The following is a 25,767-nucleotide window of genomic DNA, read 5'->3' on the forward strand; positions in this document are numbered from 1 at the left end:
TGTGATAGAATGATAAACCATCTCATGTGATTGCGCGGACATCCGGTTCCATCATACTTATCATAATCAGGAACTTTGAAGTTTGGCGGCAAAGCGACTGTCGAGGACATCATTAGCTCAGAGACGTCGAATTTAGGCCCCTGCACTTTCATTTGTTCCATCTCTTGAGCCAACTTGCCAAATTTCTCAGACATTTCCTTTTCGAATTTCTCATATATTTCTTTCTCTTTATCGGCCCTCGGAGCACAATACTCTGCAGCGTATTGTTCATCATCTAAATCGACTTCTAAAGGCGAAACAACAGGTCTATGCAGCTCCGAAGATGTAACACGAGGAGGCGGAAGTATGGGACCCCTAGATGCGGAAGCCTTATCACTTATCTGGGTTTTCATGTGGGCCATTTCCTCTTTCATTCACGCCATGTCTCGAGTGAGGTTTTTCATCATTTCTTGCATATTCAACAGAAGGTCAGTTGGGTCAGCCATTTCGTTCACTTCAAAAGAACCTGACGACTCTGGTGAAGATGGTAAAGGTATTGTTGATGACACACGAAAATCAAAGTGACGAACAAGTCTAGATACTAAAGTAGGTCTAGACCAAGTAGGTTTAAGTTGGGTGTCATTTTTCGGAGCGATGGTTACTTTCTTTCAGAATCCTGATTGGAAGTTAACAAACTAGATTAAATGATTGAGAAATGAAATAAGGTATTTACCACAAATAGAGATAAAAGAAAACAAATACACTTTGCATTGATTATATCAAAACAGGTTACAACGATGGCGATTGGTGACATGAAAAATGATGAAACTCTGGATCGCCAACTGTCTATAACATGTATCAAGTAAAAATTTCTTTCTTTACATTTTCATTGATAATGAGACCGGGATTACAATCTTTGACTCTTATTACATTCAGGTAAAAAAACTGAGGATAAAAGAAATGATAATCTCATGATGAAGGTCCCCAAGATTCTGCAATCCGAGCCCTCTGGTTTGCAGGCTCCTCCGGTATTTCCCCATTTCGGAGCCTAGACGCGAAAGCGAATCTCTTCTCCGTTACTTTGTCTCTCCAAGCAGCTACTATGGAACTAATGAGATCATGAGTAAGGTTTTCACAACGAGGTGGTGTAATAACCTTGGGAAGAAGGGAGATTCCAGTAATCTAACGAGAGAAACACAGAGGTGCATAGAAAGAAGATTTTTCTAAACCCATAAGATAGACAAATGAGTGCGGGGAGGTGCTGGTGATAACTTGTAGGCATGAATGACTTACCCAACGAAATTGGTTTTTCTCTACATTCTGCAACCAATGGTGCCATTCAGTAGGCTGAGGTTGCTTAGTCTTTGTTTTCTAGGAATGAAAACTCTTAAGGGTGTACTCAATGCGGTTCTGTGGCTGAAGGATAGTAAGTTTTTCACAAAGCCACACGTATAACAGCTTAGCACATCCAGAAAAATTATCTTGAACCTTTTTAATAGCAATAAGGTCTAGACCATAAAAAATTTCTGCTAACATTATAGGGACATGATTCCTCCCTTTGTTGATCAGATCTACTACCATCAACAAGGTCAAAGGAGCGGCGTGAGAGTCTCCGCGAATAATGTATCGTGCAAAGACAGCGTAAATTAAGGCATTACGTCGACACTCTGGAAAACGAGAGTCGGTAGGATCGACGTTTTCAGAAAAAAAGGTCAATGAGGGCTTGAACTTGCACGTTTGTTTCTGTTAAATGTGGCAGAGCTTTTACGGCCTTATTTTTCAATAATTTGCAGAAGAGTTCTTGAGGAAAGGCTATACTTGAAGGTTTAATCCATAATCCTTCAGTTGGGAGTTCCAATAATGCACACCAGTCTTCAAAGATGGGACAAAGTTGAAAAGGACCAAATCGAAAAACATGAAGAACGGGGTCCCATAATCCAGCAGCTGCTTGGAGAAAATGCCAATTCACTCCTTTGGGTCTCCTTCTCCAATCCATACTCGAAGACCACCATTTCTCCATCTTCTCAAAACCTTGTCTACCTCGCCATCATCATTTTCCTCTTCTTCCGCCTCCAAGAAAACCACCATTTCAACCCAAACCCATTTATGTCCTTCCATAAACCCTAACCGCCATTACATTCATGTTCTTCTCCATACCACCTCTACACCATCTTTACCTTCTACCTTTAGCCTCTATAAGCCAACAACATCACCATCTCCATTGATTCCGGCAACTTTGCCGGAATCCGACCAAACCCCTACTATTTCTCATCTCAGCCTCCATTTCAGCCACAATTTCCACCTTCTACCGCCATCTCCACCACTAGCCACCACCCTCTTCTCAAACCACCTCCTCAAACCCAAACCCATTTTCCAAACCAAACCCCTGTTGTTTAATCCCTAAACCCTTAGCAACGACCCTGTTTTTCTGGCCAAATCCTCATTAATTTTAGCCATTATCCAAAACCCATCCATCACCATCTTCAACCTCCATCAAGTCCATCGGAATCTGATCATGATCCCAACCACAAATTCAGTAGCCTTCATCTCTTCTCCCTCCTTTAATCATGCCATTCCCACCTGTCTCAACAGACCCCATGTTTCATTTCCCTTGTTATTTCATTGGGTACATAGACCCATAGCAAAAGCCATTGCCATTTTCACCATATACTCTCTCTAAAACCTTAGCCCTTTTTCCATCTCCTCAATAGACCCGAACCCCATCTCAGATCTGGTCTAGTGGTTGCATTTCTCGGCACAAATTTGGTCCCCAACGGTTAGGGTTCTAAACTCCAACGCCTCCTGTTCGTCGCCCGTGTTGCAGCCCCTTATCATTTTTCCATACTCAATCACATGGAAAAGGCCATGAGCGAATCTCCACTTTCCTTCAACTTTCTGGTAATCAACTCCAGCTTGTGGTCTAACACAACGGCAACAAAACGTCTTTGCTAAATTGGACTTCATCAGCTACTTCTCGGTAATCCCGTCTCTTTCTCTTTTATTTGAATAAAAGTCATGGCTATCTAGCTATTTTAAGATCCTACATTCCATTTCATTGTATGACCGCATTTTTGAGCCCTTGGAAATTTAGAGGGTTGGATCAATCCAAACTCCAAAATTCCATGTATAGATGATTAAAGAGAGCCACCCTCCCCTGTACTTTGTGAAAAAACGTATCAACACATATGTCTTAGTGCTTGCATGACCAAGGCTCCTCTCCTCTTTCCTTCTTAACTGGTTTATAAGAGCTTATAAGAACTGTGATACCATCTTGGCAGTTCATTACCCCCCCAAAAGATGAGTTGCATTGGTAGATGTATTAAAACATAATGAGGTTGATATCATTTCTTTATTGTTTATTGCTCAAATTGATGGTAATGAAGTCTCAGGGTATGCTTGAGCTATGATTGGTCGTGGTTTTCCATTGCCTTCTAACTAATGAAGTCTCAGGGTATCCTTGAGTTCTAACTAGATGAACATGGATTTTTATTATATAGAATGTTCCACTTAGATCCTCTATACCAAGTTTCCTTCCAAGACATAGTCAACATGGCACTAGAGTAATTTATCACCTTTGGGTAGAAGAATTACCTAGGCCAAGTGCCTGCCCTTGCTTGGTATTAATGCAACAAGGGAAAAGTAATCAACTCACTCTACCAAAATGATGGTATCACTCCACCTATCCCTAAGATACATTCATTTATATATGAGATCTTTATTGAACCCAAATCATATGATTAGTATGTAAAAATTTAAGTACCACTACCTAGACACCTGGTGCGACTCCAGAACAAAAGGAGCTACCAAAGTCATGCCTTTCCATAGAGTCTTTCTTTGAAACTGGAGAGAAAGTCTCTCTATAGTCTATTCATCCTTTCTGAGTGCAGTTTTCTACAACCAATCTTACTTTATGCATCTCAATGCTACCCTTTGAGTCAAACATTAGTATCAAAGGCCCACTTACGGCTAACTGGCCTGACTCCATTGGGCAACTTGCTGAGTCTCCAAATTTGGTTGCTTTTCCATCGAGAGCAGCTCTTCCTTCACGACGTCAAGCCACTAAAAAGCAATTAATAGTTGTATGGTCCAATTTTCTAAATTAGGGATTATAAAATTTATCCTCGGCCAATCAATCCTTTTATGTACAAATACTCTAGCCTTGGCTCCCTACTAACCCATAACACACAAGGGGTCTTAGGTCTGATTTTATTAGGAATCCGACTTAGGATTTGCACTGCCGTCTTTAAGGCATCTCCACATAGGAACTCAGGCAAAGATGAGTTGCAAATCATACTTCTCACCATGTCCTTAAGAGTATGGTCTTGCCTTTCAGCAATACCATTCTCTTGCAGATATAAGCCGAAAGGCCTCGGATCACAGCCCATTTATGAGTGCTGCTAAAATACTCTTTACCATTATAGGCCTCAAGGTTTTGATCTTTAAGTTAAATAAGTTCTCAACTTTTACCTTATAGATCACAAGCATATCCATGGCTTCTGGCCTTCATTTAATGAGATAATTAATAATAACTGGGAATATCAACTATAAAGGTTAGAGACCAACAATCTCTCTCACCAACCTTCAGAGTTAGAAAAGGTCTACTGATCTTAGCATAAATGACCTTTAGTGGACCAATACTACAGGGGAAACCCTTAGACCCTTTGACTCTATAATTTTTCCTTTCATGTACTCCATACAAACACTAAAATCAGTAAAGTCAAATGAATTCAGAACTTTCAATCCATTAATCAGATATGTGGCCTATTGTTCGAGTCACTGTTCGAGTCACTGATTGGATAAGCTCTTATCCATTCGATTTGTTTATTTCACACATTACTGACTGTTTAAATCTCATGTAAGGTAATTCCAGTCTGATCATCAGAAGAAACCAATCCTAATCTTTATGGATTGTCTTCAAAAGGACTACATACATACTTAATGGGAATGAAAAAATTAGAAAAAATCTGTTAGGCTTCCAAACTATGATTCATAGCTGATAGAACCAAGTTTCTCGAAATAGGGTTTCTTAAACCATTGAAACCAATATTCAGAAATTAATAGAGAACAATAATGGCCTCAAATCATTACTTTATTCTTATTCTTAACTGTAATGATCTAGTTCTCCTCTACTTAGACTCTACTCATAAGAAACCTCACATGAAACTCAAACATGGGTATTAAGATCTGAATCTGTCTAAGTACTTACATAGAAGAAAAAGCAGGATCCTATCTCATTTTCTCAGCCATTGCAAACTTGAGGTATCAATACTGTGTCATCCATCCAACACAGGGGCAATGCTTAATATCAAGTCTTAATCTCTACTAATTGACCCTACCGGGTCACCATAACTGCGGACTCTATATATTGCCTTTGAAAAGACCTGAAAGTGACCATTACTAAGGGTCTGAACCGTAAGGTCAAAATATGCTTATTAAGACCGCTTTGGTCAACTCATTTTAGGGTTTTCCAAACTTATCTTAAGGGAACTTACGAGTGTCCTGAATAACTATTTGAAAAGTTCACCAGCTACATTCATAACCTCCTCTGGATTCCAAGTCAGAAAAAATATCTTGTATTTTAGTTAAAATGGAGTTCCAAACTGATAGGATTAGTGCACTCCCACTATTCACAAGCTTCTTTCATATGTGAATTTAGTGGGCTTGCCTGTCGATGATGTATAGTCTATATCTATGTAGCCTAAAACAATATCCATCCATTTTATCACTCACTAAGGTTTTGTCCTCTCATTGTCCTTTTTTAACATAGTCAGATATTCTAGGGTTCAATGACATGGATTTAAACTTTTCAACAAGCTCACTACTTTTAACATCTATTATTCGCAATTGGAGTTTAATTAGAGTTCATCACATCAATTTCTTTCGCAATTGGAGTTTAATTAGAGTTCATCACATCAATTTCTTTAACATTCACCAATTTGTTAGATCTCTACAAGATCACGCAAAATATCCCTATATGATCTTGCGGAGACACCTAGCTTGCCATCGTGGCCCTTCCGTTGGGCTGAGCCACGATACACAATGGGTAGCCGCCAATGGAGTGTGATCTCGCACACCAAGTTGTAACATGCACCAATATTACACTAAAGCAATCATTACAATTTAAAAGATATCACATCATTAAAAAAAAAGGATTTGGCCATAGAAGCGAAGATTTAACAGAGTATTTATCTTAGAAAATATAATATCTCAATCACATTTATGGAGAATACAAAACTGAAATTTTGCAATCACATACACAGGAATTACATGTGAGCAATGACCTTTTGTTGGGCCGATCAAAGCTCTTATGCAATTTCAATATTGAAAATTCTCAGTGTCTATACATACATATGTAAGCTTCTCAATTTTGTCCCTCATGACCAATAGGGATCCTTTGGAAACTTTGTGTATGAATCCGAAGGTCCTTTACACACATGCACAAAACTTCTCAAGTGAATCATCGAAACTTCCAACATGAAAATGCAGAAATTATAGTTGGATACATATAGGAAGCTAAATAGCTACAAGTGTAACAACAGTGTTCAAATATGACCAACTAATATGGCAACTCACAAGATTTCAATCCCTTAGTGTATGTTCACATGTATTAGGATCTTAATTTGTGCCTCAAAATCAGTAGGAGTCCTTTGTAAACTTTGTTGTATGAATCCAAAGGTACTTCACAAAACAATCACAAACATTCCTTATGTAATCCAACAAAATCCAAACGTGGTACACATAAAACATGGTTGGATATTTAAAAGAGCTTAAAAATGGACATCTTCATATCAAATTCATGTCCGATAGCAGAATTTAGATGTAACCAACTAATAGTACACCTCAAAACCTCAATAATGAGGGCTCAAAAGGGTTAAAACATCAATCAAGAGCATATAAAACATTCAAAATATATGTTTGGGTGCAATTAAAATGAATTAAACATGCATGAAATAAATATATTTTTGGCAATGAATGCATCCAAGAATGACTAAGCAAGTATCCTTCATAATAAACCAAGAACTGGAACTTTAAAGTGATCCAAAAACCATTCACAAAGGGAGGCCCACATTCACTTTTTTCACATGAAGTATAAGATCCAAGTCTTGGATGGCTTTGAAACCTCCGCTAATGAATCCGGAATGCCGGAAAACCCTTGGAACAGGTCCTATCTTGCAAAATATTCTCCAAAAATTGGTTCAAAAATATTGTAGTAAGGGAACCCAAATATGCCATAAAGTTTAGATTTCAAAAATATTGAGAGGTGAGACCTCTGAAATTTTCACATAAGATAGAGGTGACCTAGAGGGTTCCGGAACCGTTTTCGGTGGGCCAAGAATCTACGGAAAAGGGGTTGAACAAGCCCCCGGAATTCAAAACTGGTTTATAAGCAAGATGCGCGCGTCACCATGAGCCGCGGTACTGTCACGGTGAGGCCACTACACTTACCAAAGAAACATCTAAAGTTTAAAAATTACCATTCAATATAAGTTGTTTCAAAACCACATAACAGTTTTGATCACAGCCAGTAAAAGTAAACTTTAAAGCTTCAAAACTACTATTCCCTGTTAGGTATATCCAAACTACCCTTCTGGTCTTCTTCCCCATCGATGCCACTTTCCAAAACCATTAGCTTACAGAATAAATTACAAAATTGCCTTCCAACTTCAAAACCATCAATTTCCCTCTCTAGTTGTCGGATTGACAATAAATTTTTAGGCATGGTCCGTCGGTCGGAGAGGAACATGAGGGTACAGGCCACTCAACGAAAAATTTCGTCGGTTGCCGACGGGGATCAATTTTCCGGTGAGGTACATAATCACTATATTTGTCATCCAAACCTCAAATTTTCTTCGAATTAGAATCATAAACCTATGGCTCTGATACCAATTGTTATTCTAAACATTGACTTTAGGGATCCCCTATGATCTTTGGCATCCAAATCAAAGAAAAATTCATATCTAACTAGAAGGGTTAGAAGTACCATGGCCGCACCTTTGAAGCTTCATACCCTGACGATGTTTTTCTCTTTTCTGTGCACCGAATCGGCCCGGAAATGCCCCTTGTTCTTTTCTCCCTTCTCCTCACCACTAGGCTTATGGGAAACCTCTTCAAAGTAAGTTCTCTCTCTTAATGGAACTTTATTGTTGTGTTGATAGGAAGAGGAACCAAGACTCTCTTTAAATAGGCAAGTAGCTCCCATAAAACTCCTAAATTTAGCAAATTCGTATGGCTCCTTTATGCACAAGATTAGCAAGCCTTAATGCTGATCTTGGAACCTAAGAACCATTCTAAATAAGTGTGATTAACAACTTTAAGCCAAAGGTTCCTTAATGCAAGGCCACAAACCAAATTGGGAAGTTTTAAACATAGAAACTTCCAACAATTGTATCAAACGTTGTTGGAGCTCAAAGGAACTTTGAGACACCAGAGGAGCAAGAAGGCATATAAGAAATTGAGGAGAGTTCATCCCAATATGACTTCAACTTGCAATAGTATTGAATGATGGACAATGATTCTTGATGGAGACTAGTGATTGAACGAGTAAATCAAAGATTCGAGTAGCTTGGCTTTGAGAAAACCGGTCACAAAAATCTGTCCAAATTTCATGTTGAAGGATGCATGAAGATTACTGTCTGAAATGTCACCAGAAATGACATTGAGAATCCATGGGACGAACATATCGTTGGCACGATCCCATGAACTGAAGGTAGGAGAAGATGTAGTAGGACGGGGTAAGGAACCATCGATGAAGGAAAACTTGTTTTTGGCATTGAGAGCCATTTTTATGGCTCTTTACCTGTTGTAATAGTTATCACCTGTTAGAGGTTTGGACTCCAAGACGGCCCCAGGGTTGTCGAAATGGTGAATGTATTAAGGAGAGGAGGCATAAAGATCAGAAGAGGAGCTGCTTTGGGATTGAATTTGGACGGGATTGTTGTTGTCGGTAGCCATTGCGAAAATATAAGGAGAGTTGCAACAAAGATGAAAACCTAACAAGGAGCAAGCAACCAAGACTTACCATAGAAAGATGATGCAGCTACTTTACTGAAAAGCAATCAGACCGTCGTCGTCAGAAAGAAATCACTCTCCCAAGCTCTGATACCATGCAACAATGGAACTTCGTTAGAATGTGAACTCCTCATGGCTATTCTTGGCTTGGGAGACTATATTTATAAATAATCCAAATAATATATTGGGAAAATACATAATACAAATGTAAAATCAGATTCACAACTATTATACTGAGAGATTTGCATGTCTCTTGTATTTATAACAAATTCCCATTTTCAGTCTAGAATGCCATTTTGATAGATGTGCAGCATTAGCATGTTTCTATCTTCAAAGTTCCTGCTATTTGACAGTTTCGGTTACTGTTTTCGGAGATGTGCAAAACTGCAAATCTCGCTCATTTCTATCTTTAATAGTGAAAAATCTTTCAGGTAATATCCAATGAATGAATATTAAAATAAAAATTAGAAAAATTTTAAAATCCTGTAGATTTATTAATTTTTAGGAAATTTTACCTATAAAGCCCTAGACTGTAAATTATATACCTTTTAATCATCAAGAATCGAGACTTAGCCAAGCAGTTTCTCTTGAAGAAAACATTTCCAGTAAGTCCTTAAGGTCGTGTTTGGATTGCATTAAAAACATTTCTTGTTAAAGAATTTCTTAGGGCTCCATTGGTAACCACGATTTTTTTTCTTCATGATAAATTGGTCTCTTAAGTGAAGATGAGGAGGGCTGCAACATGGGTCGGGTTTTACCAGACCCGCATCGACCCGATCCGAAAATAGCTTGGGTTGGGTTCATGTTTCTCGGGTTTCGGATCGAGCCTGGTCTACGATCCAAAAGCCCGCATAAATCTCGGATTGAGCCGGGTTTGAAGGGGCCCGACCCGACCCGAGGTACTTAAGTTATAGTATGTATTTTTTTTTTTCTAAAACTTTGTTTACTTTAAAAGTGAAAACTTAAAAGTAAAACTCACGCACGCAATCACAGGGACTCTTTCCATCTTCTATTGGTTTCCCCCCTTTAGCTCTAGGGTTTCAAGTTTCAACTAAATAGTTTGTTGTTTTGAGTATAATCATTTTCATTTGGTAACGCATCAATTTATTCTCTTTGGACTAGTTATTAGTTAATGCACTAAAGAGTTTGCCATGCTTGATTTTTTCTACTTCTATGAGTTGAGTTGCCTTGCCAAACAAGAGTTTTCCTTAAAAAATTGCGTCAATGTAAAAAAAACACGACCCGGCCCAACCCAGCCCGAAATTTATCATGGGTAGGGCCGGGTTTGGGAATCGTGGGTTTTACGGAAAAAAACCCGACCCGAGATATTTCTCAGGGAGGGTTGGGTTCTTCAAAACCCGACTCGCCCGGCCCGAGTTGCAGCCCTAAAGATGAGGGTGAAGTGGCCAAAAATTAGGAAACAAAAATCATGAAACTAGTATCTTCAAGTGATGAGAAGTGGCTAAAAATCAGGAAACAAAAAACTCTACGTCCACTTTTTCCTGATTTTTAGGTACTTCTTAGGCTTATCTGAGTTGTGCCCTCTCAAATCTCTCTCCTTCTCCCAGTGCCCTAGCCCTCTCTCACCACTTGAAGACATCAGTTTATCATGAAAAAAAATTCCTGGCCGTCAGACAAGGCCTTATGATTTTTTGTTTGTTTCCACAATCTAGAGGCAAATGATAAAGTTTAGGGATCCAATTTACCAACCCCCCCCCCCCCCCCCCCCCCACAAAAAAAAAAAACATAAATCACGTACTAAAGTTTTTTCTTTTTAGAAACAAAATCGCTTCATGACTTTTTGACCTTTTTTCTGTACCGCCATAAAACTGAAATCTTTTTTTTTTTTTTGGAAATGTGAATTTTGGAACTTTCTAGAATTTTTATTCTAAAGTCGAAGTTCTAGGCCATTTCACCATTTCCATTTTCCAATGACTAAATGGGAAACATTTGGAGTATTAGGGATTTATTGGGGGAAATTCATTTTAACATTGGATCTTTATATGAACTATTTTATGTTTAATATTGAATGAAATCGCACACATGTTACAGGCTGCCACGGTTGTCTTCATTGATGAGTATGGCCCCACAAAAAACGGTCTTAGCGGAAAATGGGCTCATCGTGAACGTTGAAGACGTGCAGGTGAGCATGATCGTAGCCGTTAAAACCGGGGAAGTGATTCCTATTGATGGAATTGTTGTAGAAGGGCAGTGCGAAGTGGACGAGAGAAGTTTAACGGGCGAGTATGTACCCGTTGTTAAGCAAATTCAATCGCGGGTTTGGGCAGGGACCATAAATTTTAATGGTAGCTTCTTTATTCTTTTTCTTCACTTTCTTTTTCCACGGATTTTATTTTCTGAAAGATTTTGAAGTCAAGGCCTAAATATTAACAGATTATTGTAATTACATTTTTTTTCTTTTTGGAAAATTTGCAGGTTATATTAGTGTAGAAACCACTAACCTAGCTGACGACTCTGCAGTAGCTAGAATGGCAAAGCTAGTAGAAGAAGCACAACACAACAAATCCAAGATACAAAGAATCATAGACAATTGTTCTAAATTCTACACACCAGGTTAGCTGTTGAATACTTTCGTTTAAATAAAAGACATTTTACCTATAAATCTCTAGTTGGGAAACGATTTCTCAAGTGGTCCTTTAAAATTATGAAACAACCTAAAAGTTTTAACTTTTTGAATAATATTTCTAAAATGTCTCTAAATACTAAACCAAACTCTTTTTGGCAAATAATTCTCAATCACCTCTAAAATTCTTACTTTTTTGGCCAAAAAATTTCCAGTCCAATTGTTTCATATATTAAAATGGTTCAAGTTACAAAAAAACAACAAAATCATTTGGACAAAAAACATTGTGCATTAAGAGTTGCTCATGCAAAGGCACTTTGTAAAAATATGTGTAGTAACTTTAGTAGATTTAGGAACTTCGATGTAGGACATTAGTAGTAGGTTTCCTATTCTACAATGATGCTAGGATTAGTAATATCTTTCTCTCTCTTTTAATAGGATTAGTATCTTATTTTCTTATTTAGTCAATAGGAAGTTTTGCTTTTAATTGCATTAGTTTCTTATTTGTGAGTCTCTTATGTTGGCAAGAGTTATATTGTTGATTTGGTAGGATTTAGTTTCTTATTTATCTTTAAATATTAGAGCATGTATGTAAAAAAAAGATCAATCAATAATATTGTAGTCAAAGTTTCTTTTTATCTCTTCTTCTTCCCTTTTCTCTCTTTTCCCTAGTGGATTCAAGGATTCTTCTTCTTCCCTAGTGGATTCTAAGACAATCTTCAGATCATATGCTTCGGCTGCGGTTCCCGTTTGATCTTCCATGTTAGCTAGTACCAAAGCGGATACAAGATCCTGCTATGCGGGTTTACCCCAAGACCAAGCTTCTACTCACGGTGAGGTGCTCCCATCAAAGAGAAGACCTCTTGCTGCCAGAAACAGGTGCATCCTCATCTTCCACCTCTATCCGCAGTTTCTTTCCTCTTTTCCGACGATCCAATTAATCCCAATTAGAAGAAGCCCATGTTACGAACCTAGATCGGTTCGCAACGGTTTTGATCTTCTTAAAGGGAAGATCGGCCTTTAATCCACTTCGAGGGAAGGATCAATCCTCCTCTGTGCACAAGACACAATTTCTGTAACAAATTTCTTCATTCACTAAGCCCATCTCTAGAACTACAATAACTACATTTATAATGGACTCCTAACTACCAAGAGAATAGGAAAGCAAACCTACAAATTAGGAAACACTATTCACGTTCAGCAACAACCTACATCTACGTGCAAACACTCCTACACAATAGCAACAATTCGTAGAATACTGCAAAGTGATAACAACACCTCACAATTCTTATTGACTTAAATCTATCCAAAATTCATGTGGTTTATCTCAACAAACACCTCATCATGCTTATCCACAACTACCACTTTACGAGCAATTCATTTTGCACTTAACAATCCACCCCTCTTCAAATCAACCTTGTCCTCAAGGTTGGAGATAATGCACTGGTCAGGAGAAAAATGAATTCTTCTTGTGCTGAATTTTTCGAAAGTCTTCTTTTCTCTTTTCCTTCTTGCTCCCTTTCTTCTTTTCTTCGTCCTACGACTAGTCTCCATTTTGTATGGCATTATCAAGGGTTGAGCGAACTCCATTTTCAAATTAATCTGACCGTATTGATCACCAAAGGTCCATCGCCGTAATTTTTTGAAATTTTGACACACAGATGGTCGTGGAAAAGATTCTGCTCGTTGGGGTTGTATGTGTTGCAAGGAACGATGGATTTTCTGACGACGACGTTGTCGAAATTGACAAGGTTGACAAACGCCTTTCTTTTGTGGCTTTTTCTCCTTTCCTTTTCTGTACTTGGGAAGACAAGAATTCATTAAATGTGAAACACTTGTCATATTGATGCCATAAAATCTACCTCCACGATTACGATCTTGGTTGTTGGAGCTTTCCTTCGAGCCGCACGTACGTGTAGCCGTCATCTCGTCAAGCCGAGTGTTCAGAGCAGAAAACATCACCTCCATATCCTTGATCATCCTCTCTTGTCCCACCGCAAGAGAATGTACCGCAGCTTCCAACCGTCTGATCCATGGATCATCCATGCCTTGCTCTGATACCACTTTGTTACGAACCTAGATCGGTTCGCAACGGTTTTGATCGTCTTAAAGGGAAGATCGGCCTTTAATCCACTTCGAGGGAAGGATCAATCCTCCTTTGTGCACAAGACACAATTTCTGTAACAAATTTCTTCATTCATTAAGCCAATCTCTAGAACTACAATAACTACATTTATAATGGACTCTTAACTACCAAGAGAATAGGAAAGCAGACCTACAAATTAGGAAACACTATTCACGTTCAGCAACAACCTACATCTACATGCCAACACTTCTACACAATAGCAACAGTTTGTAGAATATTGCAAAGTGATAACAACACCTCAGAATTCTTATTGACTAAAATCTATCCAAAATTCATGTCCTTTATCTCAACAACCACCTCATGATGCTTATCCGCAACAACTACTCCATGGGCAATTCATTTTGGACGTAACAGCCTACCTCTGTATCGCATCTCTCACCCTTGTTGAAACCCATACTAATTCCACCCAACCTTACCTTCCCAAATCTCTTCTCTACACTCACATCAAACAGCCCCTTGCTGTCCCTAATTTCAACCCAAAAAACAAAAAACAAACAAAAAAATCATTTTCACTACGCATCGCATCTTCACCCCCTAAACTTCAGCCCTTGCGAAACATCTTGCCGGTCCTTACCTCAGCGCTACTTCTCCACAGATTTAGGTGCCAAAGTGGCCAACTTGCAAACAACTTCTTAAAAAAAATAAAATCCACCATACCTTCCTTAATTCAGCCCAATCCCAACACCAACCGAGCATACCAAGTCCTATTTTCTAGCCCATCCTAGTTTACCCCTGTAGACACCCCATTTTGCTCCGCTCTAATCAGCAAAGAAGTTAGTGTCTTTGCTAGCCGTTTTCCATCGTTTTCCATTCCCGTGTCCGTCCCTTATGCTTTCTCAATCTTTTCAATCATTTCCGCCATGTTTTGCATTTTTCCGTTAAGTGTTGAGAGTGGTTATTCGCGAGAATCAAAGCAAGAGAGAATTTGGACCTATTTGCTGGGTCCGCATTGAGCATGTCCTATTAAAATGAGATCAAACAGGTGTGCCCTGCATTGTTTTTAATGAAGAATATGGCTTTTGAATTTATGTGGACCCAATGAATAAGATCAATTTCTATGGTGGGCGTCGTGTATTTTTGCCAATCTGGTGGGGACCCATTATTGTGAAAAATTAAAATTTAAACTTATGGCTTGTCAAATGGGACAATATGGATCATCCCACGGGACAAATTTAATGAGCACGACGAATTTACGCTTTGGTTCATAAATTGAACGATAAAGGGGGGGCTATTAGGCGAAGATTACGATCCGGTTATTTGAGGAAGATTCCCAAATTCGGTCAATGCTGGTGGGGGCCCGCTTCGAAATTATATTTTACCCAACCTGTAGATCGAGGATCTAAGATCATTGAAGAATGTGGATTATACTCTAAATCTAGCCATGCAGAACGGTTGTGTTCAAATAAGACTAAATGGATTCATACATTGTTTGCAATAGAGAAGCGAATTTTCGGCCTTGTGGGGCCCTCATATCAAGATTGGTTTGAGAGGAGGGGCCTACTGTGTGTTTTGACTATTTGGTGGGAGGCTCACCATGCGTCCTACATGTGTGGACCCACCGCGTGAATCCAATCATTTTCAAGAAATTAAAATATTGAATCCTGAGATCGGTCAACTTGGAATAAAGGGGTGTATCATCTTTGAAAAATCATGGAATTTAATTCCAAAATGGAAATTCGTTCGAATATAAGTGGAGTAAAGGACCCACGTGCATTTCTCTCTCCAAAATGAGAATCTTGCTATTTTAACTAGAGCTGGTGCCTTGGAAATTTTCTAAAAAAGGAGGGAGGCATCGGCTGTCCAAATTGATAGTTTCCTATTGTTCGAAAGGCAAGCAATGTTTATCTATGGGTTGGACGGCTAAGATGATCTCAATAAAAAGTGTATGGAACGATGAAATCGGCAGTTTCCATTCTCCTCTAAGTATATTGATGCACATGCTAAATGGAGATGAAGGAAAACTGCTAAAGAAGGTATCTATGATGTTAGTATCGGCAACTTGCCAGCCGAGGAGGATATACAACAGAATTCTCCGCAGAAAAGAAGAAAAAATTTTCGTCTGTGATTCTCATGGGGAGCAGAGGAGAAGAACGACAGCAAAGGGGATTTTTTCTTTGCAAACATAGAGAGTGATTCCCATTCTCCTTTCTCTGGGTCGATTCACGTTCAACAGGAGCTTGGGAGGTTTGCCGCAAAAAAAAAAAAGAAAAAAAAACCGAGGAAGGGAGAAAAACTAAGGTGACTCTGTTTTTTTGTTGCTGAGGAGCAACCCCTCTCTCGTTCGATGATCTGACAATATCCCTATCTACATGATCCCCTTTGCTCTCCCTGATCTCTCCCCAACCATCTCTCGGCCATATCCTAGCAGATTTCACTCTCCATCCCTCCAACCGCAATATCTTTTAAAAGAAAACAACGTGAAAAAAACAGAGTAGCTTATACTCTGTTTTTTTTCTCTCTTTCTATTGAACTCTCTCTCTCTCTCTCTCTTATACTCTCTATCTCTCTCTCTCCACCACCTCCCCATTGCTCCCTCTGTTTTTATCACAGATAAAATTCTCCCTTGGTTTCCCTCCCTACGTCCCTCTGTTTTCCATCTCGTCTCACTCTTGTTTTTTTTTTAATACCCTTCTTCCCTTCATCTATTTCTCTCTCTCTCTCTCTCTCTCTCTCTCTCTCTCTCTCTCTCTCTCTCTCTCTCTCAATTCTCACCATCCTTCTCTATCGCTCTATATTCATCTTGGTCTCTGTTACTAACTCTCTCTATATCCATCTCATTCAATTTCTCTATATCTATCTCATTCAATCTCTCTATATCCATCTCACCCACTCTCTCTATATCCATCTCATTCACTCTCTCTGTCTCAATCCTCTCTGTCTCTCTCTACCTCTCTGTCTCTCTCATTCTCTATCTCTCACCTTCTCTCAGCAGTGAAGAAAACTCCACAGAAAAAAAATAAAACTAAAAAAAAAAAAAGAGAGAACGAAAGAAAACGGGCATTGGATTATGCGTCGGCGATCCGGCTTTTGGAATGGGCGAGGATCTCGACTACAGATAGGTACACGATTCTCAGATTTTTCCAGGATTGTTTGGTATTTTTTATGTATTTTGCATGATTTTTAAGCATTTAAATGAATTTAATTCAATATTAAATGTGTGTGCTTAAAATCATGATCTGCATGAGTGTTTCAATTCCGTTTCGTCTCGAAATTTAATACAATGATCTACTTAAATAGACTAAAATAACTGACGGATAGGATCGGACATTGGATCAAAGGTTTTTAAGAATTTGAGTGAAGAGTGGAATTTTATATAAAATAATGGCCGAGAAATTACGAAATTCGAAAAAATAGCCATCTTAGGATGATCTATTTTTTAGAATTTTAAATTTTTCTTGTGTTCATCATATCAGAACAAGATTAAAGGACGTTTTCCGGAGTCGTAATTTTCTCGAAAATCGTGTTTTAAAAATAGAAAACTATTCAAAAACATCTTTTTGACGAAGAAAAATAAAATATATACTAAACAAATTCTAAAATTAATGAAATTTTGTGAAAAAATAATATGGTACTGATACATTCTACCATGAAGTTTTAATGATTTTTGGATTTTTTTTGGTATATTATTTGATGCTTTCTTTGAAAATTATCAGATTTTGGGAGAATTTTTACCGACATCAGATCACAGATAAAATTCTCCAAATTTTTACAGTAGTCTTATATTTCATATTTCTTGTTGCTGTAAAATTTTCAAGTGATTTGGATCTTGTTTCATATGGCCTGTAGTGTTAATTTATAATCTGGTCTGAAAATTGAAAAATCCGAAATTGATAGTAAATAGTTTCTTAAATTGATGAAAATCTCACAGCGTGCTATTTTTACTTATATCTTACTACTGTAGAAGTTTCAATGAATTTAGATTTCTATTTCTAATAGTTTCTGTGTTATTTTTGCAATCTGGTCTTATTATTGTTAAATCAAAATTAAATATGAGCTTAATGTAAAAATCTGCAAAACTCTTTCAATAAGCTACATCCCATCATATCTTGTTGCTGTAGAAGTTTCAACTCATTTCGAATTCGTTTGCAACAATTTCACGTGTAAAATCACTCATGCGGTTTAAAATTGATAAAATCCATTTAAAAATTTAAATTAATTAAAAATTATTGGTAAAATTCCTAAAGAACTTTAGATTTCTGTCACATATTAATTCCTTAATCCATTGAAACAGAAATCTTAGGATCTTTAGATTTCCCTGGAAAAATGGCCAGTGCGTCCATAATCGTATCCCAATTGCAACCGATCTTTGACAATTTGAATATTTAAGCTATAGCACGTTATTGGCTCCGAGGTTTACTGTCCACGGAAATCCTGAGATTTGCCAAGAAATAAGGTGCTATAACCTAAGTATTAAATTGCACAAGGAAAGAGCGCACGATTCCCTCCCTTGGATGCCATTCGAGGCCGAAATTGGTAAACCCTAGAACCTTTGGTATTCCTTAAATGTCCAGAAACTGAAAATCCTTGAAATCTGAAATTCACTAACTTCCAGAACTCGAATCGATTCATCTCGTGTCTCTTGGAACCATTGGATTATGGTTTCCGATATAAGAACCATTAGAACCCAATTTAGGAACACTTGTGTCAGGTCGTGTCCTAGGTTTTAGGGAGTCTTAGGTTTTAGGGAGTCCTAGAGTTAGGAGTCCAGCCTCATCACGGACGTTTGCTATGGATAGCAACCGTGCCATAGGTCTAGTTACACTAGTCACCCAATCTTTCCCTAGGACAAGTCTAGTAAACTAGGATGTAGGCTAACCTGCATTAGTCTAAGAAACAACTTGCATTTAGATAAGAATCATATAGCATCTTAGATGAAGTCCTAGGATAATAAAATCCTCAACTTGAATTAAATAACTTCTCCTAAAACTGTTGAAACAGTCAATCCCGTCTAGGTCGGTGTCTTAGTTGAGTTAGGCATAAGTAGCTTAGCTTAGGTGCACCGAACTACGTCGACTCTGATCCCAGTGAGGCTTGGGTACGTAGGCAGCTTGGATGTCTGATGGCATACCAACCGCGAGTCGGCTCCACAACAAATTGTGGGGTTTTTGTATATTAATTTTCATGTACATTCTTAATTAAATCATTTAGGATTTTTCATGAAATTAGAATCTTAGGAGAACTTGCACCTAGATTGAATTCAAACAAATTAAGGAATCAAGATACCCATTTAGGATCCACATTGAAATTAGATCATAGGATGCATGTCACGTAGTTAGCACATTAGCATAGAGTTGAATGAGCCATTTAAGATGAATTTAAAAGAGTTAACTTTTGGAATTGAAGACCGATTATCGGGCAGGAATGGTGCATGTGGTGGATAAATTCCCATACCTTCCATTCTTGTAACCAGGTAGCGAGTCTAGATTTCTGGCTAATTATGGGTTCTAGATCCCCCATCTAGGTGGCGACTCTGTCAGTCTCTTTTGTGTGGAATTCGGATTGCCTCAGTGATCCCAAGTTCACATAAAAGATGAATTAAAATCAATATTAAAAATGCACACGCCAATCGCGTGGGTACGAGAGACCAAGAGAGAGCGTGGCGGCTCGCGCCCCACCCCTCTCGCAGGATCGGGTCCCACAACCCCAAAACTCCTCTTGCACCGTAGCCGATTTGCACCCTCAACCTCATTAATACACAACCCTTAATTTCTCCTCAATGTCACACGTCCAAACTTCCCTTCTTGTTTCTGCCTAAATTGAAAAAGTAATATTTTATCCCGTCTAAAATTTTGGGCTAACCGAAATTTTAGAGAAATATTAAATAATTAGTAAAACGTAGATTTTCATGTGATTTTCATAGAATTTCGAACCGAAATTTTGAAATTTAGGTCGAAAGCAAGTAACGTTTCGGGTTAACCCAATTTCGATTTCGGTATGGACCAAACCCGAAATTTCGAATTTCGGTCGAAATTTAAAACCTTGCCTCCAATAACATCCTTAAAAATCATTCCCAAACAACTTTTGTCACCATTTCCTGCCACAATTCCCTGGAAAACAGCTTTGCTTAACCCTTTCCTATTGCTTTTAGCCGTCCTAAACTGGCCACCTAACTTCTTACAATTTAGCATTCTTGCTCCCTGATTTTTAGAAGTTTTCAGCCATCCTTGCACATCCCTTACTAATAGCCGTCCATGAAAGCCAAAATTTCCTAAAATCTAGCCATTTTCCTAGTTTTTCGAAAACCTGTGATTTTTCCTGATTTTTAGCCATCTTTCTGTTTAACACAAATTCCACTTTGCAAGTTCTAGTTTCACCCAACCTGCAAAAGCTACATAAAACCATGTCAGTTGTTTTTTTAAGTGGACACAAGCCACTTATTTGATCGTGAACCTACAACCACATTACTCTATGGCGGCCTCTTATTTCAACAACCCTATTACCCATTAAGTACATGATTTGTTTATTAAAGAATTGACACCGGTTACCTATCAAGAGAGCTTGAAGATTCAAGCTAGAATGAGACGTGAGAAAGCCCAAAAGACTAAAACCCGTGCTAAGAAGAAAGCGGACCGTCTTACTATTCAAAAGTATTGGCGCATGTAACAGGCCATAACAGGCCAGGTGAGAATATAAGGGGCATGTCAGTTCAGTGATAAGATTCAGAGTTGGTGGCTACAAACGATCACTCGAGTTGCTTACTTGTGCAGAAAATATGCCGTCAACAGCATTTAGAAAACCTAGAGAGTTTGGATCACTCAACGGAGAATCGTGATGAAATTCTTAGTTGTAGTCCACAAGTCAGATGATGGATGGAGATTTACCCCATTTCTATGAAAATGCCATTCATACTGAGCATAGTGAAGGATACATTCTGCCACATGTAACTCAGATCGAAGAGTTTATTGAAGGAGTAATTTGTCGTCAAATGAAGTCGAACATTATGTCTGCATCTGCCAGATTACCAAGCAGATTGAAGTATCTGATTTGATAGAAAGGATTTTAATTCGAAGTCGAAGCGAGCAGTTCATTCATTCAGATCTATTTCATAGCGGGTCTAGATTTCAAGTTGTTCTTTTTATTTTTGTCTAAACACAAGGGTGAGTTTCTTTCAAGTGAGAGGGACTGATGTAGGACATTAGTAGTAGGTTTCCTATTCTATTAGGATGCTAGGATTAGTAATATCTTCCTTTCTTTTTTCAGATTAATATCTTATATTCTCATTAAGTCAATATGAAGTTTTGCTTTTTATAGCATTAGTTTCTTATTTGTGGCTCTCTTAAGTTGGCAAGAGTTATACTGTTGATTTGGTGGGATCTAGTTTCTTGTTTTTCTATAAATATTAGAGCATCTATGTAAAAAAAATATCAATCAATAATATTGGAATCAAAGTTTCTCTTTATCTCTTTCTTCTTCTTCCTTTCTCTCTCTTTTCCCTAGTGGATTCTAGAATTCTTCTTCTTCCCTAGAGGATTCTAGGTCAATCTTCAGATTTTACGCTTCGGCTATAATTCCCATTTGAGACGCCGTGTTAGACTTACTGAAAATAATGTTTAAAACTCAATCAAGATATTAGTGATTAATTAGAGTCAACTGAACCTATCTTTAACTTTTTGCAAAAAAGGCTAGTGAGAGATGATATCCACAACTGTCTTTCGATTACAAGTCCTCTTTGGATGTCACCAAAGTATTTGAAAGTAAGAATATTTTGATTTAATCTTATTTCCAAATGGAATATTTGAGGCCTCTTTGGAAGCCATTAACTATATAATTCCTAAAACTATTGGGGAAATGATATCTCCCCCCCCCCCCTCAATGTTATTCGTTAAGTTTTAAAGGCAAAGAAAAACGTTAAAAGGGGTGAATTTATCCTGAAGCAGCGAACCATTCTCATAGTTTCCCAAACTATTATAGCCATTATTTGGAATAATCATATCTAACTTCATCAAAGGGAAATGATATCTGTGCCAGGGTGTTTCGATAAGCAAGCGCTCCACTTGTTTGTCGTGTAGTATTTTAAGGGATTTAAGAGGATATTACGGTTCTCAAAAAGCTCTTTAAACCCTTTAAATACTACAGGACAAACAAGTGGAGCGCATGTTTATTGAAACACTTGGCGCAGATATCATTTCCCTCATCAAAACCTTTTGCAAATAATCTATAGAAGATTACATGCAATAATTTTTACAAGTAACGAAAGGGGCTCTAAACTTTTTTCACTGTCTGCTGACAACTTGGTGGGTGATGCAACAGCCAATAAGCAAAGGTTAAAAATAGAGGGGATGAAAATATCAATTTGTACCAAGTCCAACCACTCTCTACCATTTTAAATGTGTGTATGTGCATGGGAACTACTGCCTGGTTCTTACTTATACTGTATACTTCCCTTTTTATTTTTTTGCAGCTGTAGTGATAATTTCAGCCGGTATTGCAGTGATTCCAACTGCATTTAAAGTTCATGATCGGAAATGGTGGTATAGCATAGCATTGGTTATTCTGGTAACAGCATGTCCATGCGCGCTCATCCTTTCTACGCCGGTTGCAACATTTTGTGCACTTACTAAGGTGGCGGCTAGTGGGATTTTAGTGAAGGGACGAGATTATCTTGAATCACTCGCAAAAATTAAGATTGTGGCTTTCGACAAGACGGGGACTATTACCAGAGGAGAATTCACGGTGACAGAGTTCCGATCCATCGATCCCGACTTTAGCTCCAACACATTGCTGTACTGGTGAAGAAATTTCTCTATTTTCTTTCACTCTCTTTCTTTGAACAAAAAGGGAAATATTGATAAATACACCCTTTCATGTGCCAGGGCCACCCCCTCCTAGTGGTTTCTTATCTAAGAAAAGATGTCACAAAAATACCAAGGGTGGCCACGGTAAACATTAGGGCACCGTGTAGTGGTTTTGCAACAAAAGAAAGTGGTCCTAAAGACATTAAGGGGGTGGCCATGGTTAAAATAAGGGGTGCATTTATGATTAGCAAGGTTTTAAATTTGGACCAAAATCTGAAATTTCGGGCTTCGGTCGAGACCGAAAGCGAATAGGGTATACCTGAAACAATATAAAATGTCGACCGAAACCGAAATAGGGTATACCTGAAACAGTATAAAATGTCGACCGAAATTTCGATCGAAATTTCGTTTGCCCCGGAATTTCGATCGAAAAATGGATTTTTCCCGTTATTTAATAATATCCCAAAATTACTGAAATTTTGGCTGAAATTTCGGTAATCTCTGTCGAAATTTTCTATGAAATAAAATATTATTTTATTTGATTTTGTAGATTTCGCCTGAAATTTCAAAATTTCGGCTGAAAATTTTGGTTTTGGTGAGGACCGAAACGCTCAAACGCTTTCCGAAACTGAAATTTGAAACCTTGATCATTAGCCCTATAAAAAAAGGAAACTATATATGTGAAACATCTTTTCTTCTCTATCTGGCACTAATCCAGTTATGTTACACGGGTACAAACTAATCCAGTTATGTTATTGATAGGTGCACCACATAAACCTAGGATCAGGGCATTCAAATGTTACTCAGTACCTAGATCTTGAATATGCCTTGATCACCGAATTCGATCAAAATCAAATTAATATTTTTAGATCTGTTGTGAATTATACTAATCTAACTAAGAAGAATAGAAGCTCATCTCAATCGCCATAAGGGATGATCGATCTGGGCAAAATCCTCTAGTAGTTCTCTCTACATGATCTGATCATTGGCGGGTATAGTTAATTTAGTGCTACACTAAAACACACTTACCTAAATAGGATGCAAAGCACTGATTACCCTTATACCCTTTATTGATCAGGTGGGCAATGAGCAAATCTAGTAATTTCAAACTTCATTTCAGTCTTCTATCCATCACAATTCATTTTGATGGGGCCCTATTAGGGACGGTCTACAGCTTTTTGGTTAGGATTGTCTGATCAGTCTCACTCTTGGGTATATGATCAATTTCATGTGACGCACTACAAGAAAATATGTGATTTCAATGTCATACATTTGTGCTTCCTAAATTAAATTATAATCACTCGATAATTAGAGAAGTCACTCGATAATTAGAGAAGACAAGGAAGTGTTTTCGCGTATGTTACCACCTTATCAATTACAAAACCTCTCTTCAGCTGACAAGTACCGTTTATTTAGTAGTCTATGTTCCTTCAAAGCATGTGGTCATTTCATGTATCATTTATTAGATTTAAAACAAAATTCGGAATGTTTCAGGATTTCAAGCATTGAGAGTAAATCAAGCCATCCGATGGCAGACGCACTTGTTGGTTACAGTCGATTGAATGGGGTTGAACCCAAACCGGAAAATGTGAAGGAATTCCAAATTTTTCCAGGAGAAGGAATTTATGGAAAAATTGATGACAAAAACATTTGTATTGGAAATAAAAGGCTTGCAACCAGAGCGGGATGTGTTACAGGTACATAAATTCTCTCTCTAAACTTTTGTATGATATTTCTTCCCCTTGTTTTTCCAACTTTCACCTGTGTCTCTTCAGTTTATACCAAACGTTTATTTGATATTTCCTCCCTTTGTCTTTGTATCTTTCACCCGTGTCTCTACTTTTTATACTCTTTGGAAATTTGGTCCTGAATCTTTTTTCAGAGATGAAAGATTATGCCTCTCTGGAAGCCATTATTATTATTTTTTTCAAAACTATTATGACCATTATTTACAAATCATTTAGGATACTGATACTTGCACTACCATGCATGTTTTGATAATTTTGCCTTTAATTGGCTGCTGAGAGCTTTTTGTGAATTGTAATAGCTTTAATTTGATGGCTGTTGAAATGATACTGATATTTGCACTACCATGATTTAATAATTGTACAAACTCAGCTTGCCTTTTCTTTTTTAGTTAGCTTGTTTGGAGCCGTAATAACATTTGACAGCTGTTTAATTAATAAAAGACAGGATGAGTTAATGCAGCTGTCAAAACATAGTAGTGCCAACATAAGTGATGCAGGGAGCATGGAGCGGCAACACCAAGATGAAGATCAACACAAGCAGCAGCTAAAATAATCTCATGGGGGTTTGAAAACCCATTCCATGGTTTGGAAAAAAAAAACTCCAATATAACATGTGAAAGGAGCCAAGCTCTTTCACCCACGTGGACGAGCCAATGCTCTCCTCACAAGTGATGTCCCAAAAATGAACTTTATTCAATCTATCTTTCCTTCCTCATGTCATTACATTATATAGATAGGCAAAACCAACTAATAGAAACCTTAAAAGCTTGCCAGACAACTATTCTCAATCTTCTATCCAAAAGCAACGTAAATAAGAATTAGAAGCATGACTAAAATATTCCTAAAATAATAATCCCGTAATTGGCCTATACCACATCCTTAAAATGCCTATAACTATGTCAAATCAAGTCCAAATCGAGTGACCTTGTGCTCTTCAGATAGGTAATCGAAAAAATGTTGTACGGATACCAAAATTATGCCAAAAGACCAACATCTGATGCCTAAAAATATGCAACAAATAAAATGATGAAAATATAGAAAATAAAAAATAAAAGACGCTTTCAACGCTATGAGTTCTACATCAATAAGTAGCATATTTAAAAACATAGTTTCAGAAGGTGTTGAAGTTTTATCAAAATGATTAGGATCAAGGGTTTGGGATCATCGGAAGATTCCTACAAGAACAAGATGGTGATTAATAACAAGCTTGATGGGGATAAAAATTGTTGAAGCCCCTCGGATGATGACTCGTGGTGAGAGATTGAAAAGCACCCAAACCGACTCCACAAGCACGCCACAAGCAGGGCAACAAGCGGTAGTGTAGCAGGGAGATCTGCACCTCTTCTACCACGATTACCCATCACCATTTGCGGAAGATCTCGCTCGTATAGAACCCCAAAATTGTAGTCATCAGTAATAGTGGTAACACCATATCGTGACACATCGCCATTTAATGGAAATGCTCTACTACATCACAAAGATCTCCCTAGCGATACACTCGGCACCATATCATCGTTACATCACACCTTGAACAACATAACCTCCTATAAAAGGAGAACCTTCTCT

The 25,767-nt window shown here is 37.9% G+C and overlaps 1 protein-coding gene across 1 annotated transcript; it reads left to right on the forward strand.

The window, feature by feature from the left end:
- The first annotated feature begins 776 nt into the window (after nucleotides 1-776).
- On the forward strand, nucleotides 777-25,631 carry LOC143878890 (putative inactive cadmium/zinc-transporting ATPase HMA3). Its single transcript, XM_077381104.1, has 8 exons — nucleotides 777-834; nucleotides 916-1,007; nucleotides 8,789-8,841; nucleotides 11,041-11,294; nucleotides 11,425-11,562; nucleotides 22,120-22,447; nucleotides 23,948-24,150; nucleotides 25,578-25,631. Exons 1-8 carry the CDS (start codon nucleotides 777-779, stop codon nucleotides 25,616-25,618), a joined length of 1,167 nt encoding a protein of 388 aa, XP_077237219.1. The 3' UTR covers nucleotides 25,619-25,631.
- The last annotated feature ends 136 nt before the right edge of the window (nucleotides 25,632-25,767 follow it).

This window comes from Tasmannia lanceolata, unplaced genomic scaffold, assembly GCF_043159265.1.
Source record: "Tasmannia lanceolata isolate RefF3 unplaced genomic scaffold, GAP_Taslan_0.1 ptg000006l, whole genome shotgun sequence".
NCBI classification, from domain to species: Eukaryota; Viridiplantae; Streptophyta; class Magnoliopsida; order Canellales; family Winteraceae; genus Tasmannia; species Tasmannia lanceolata.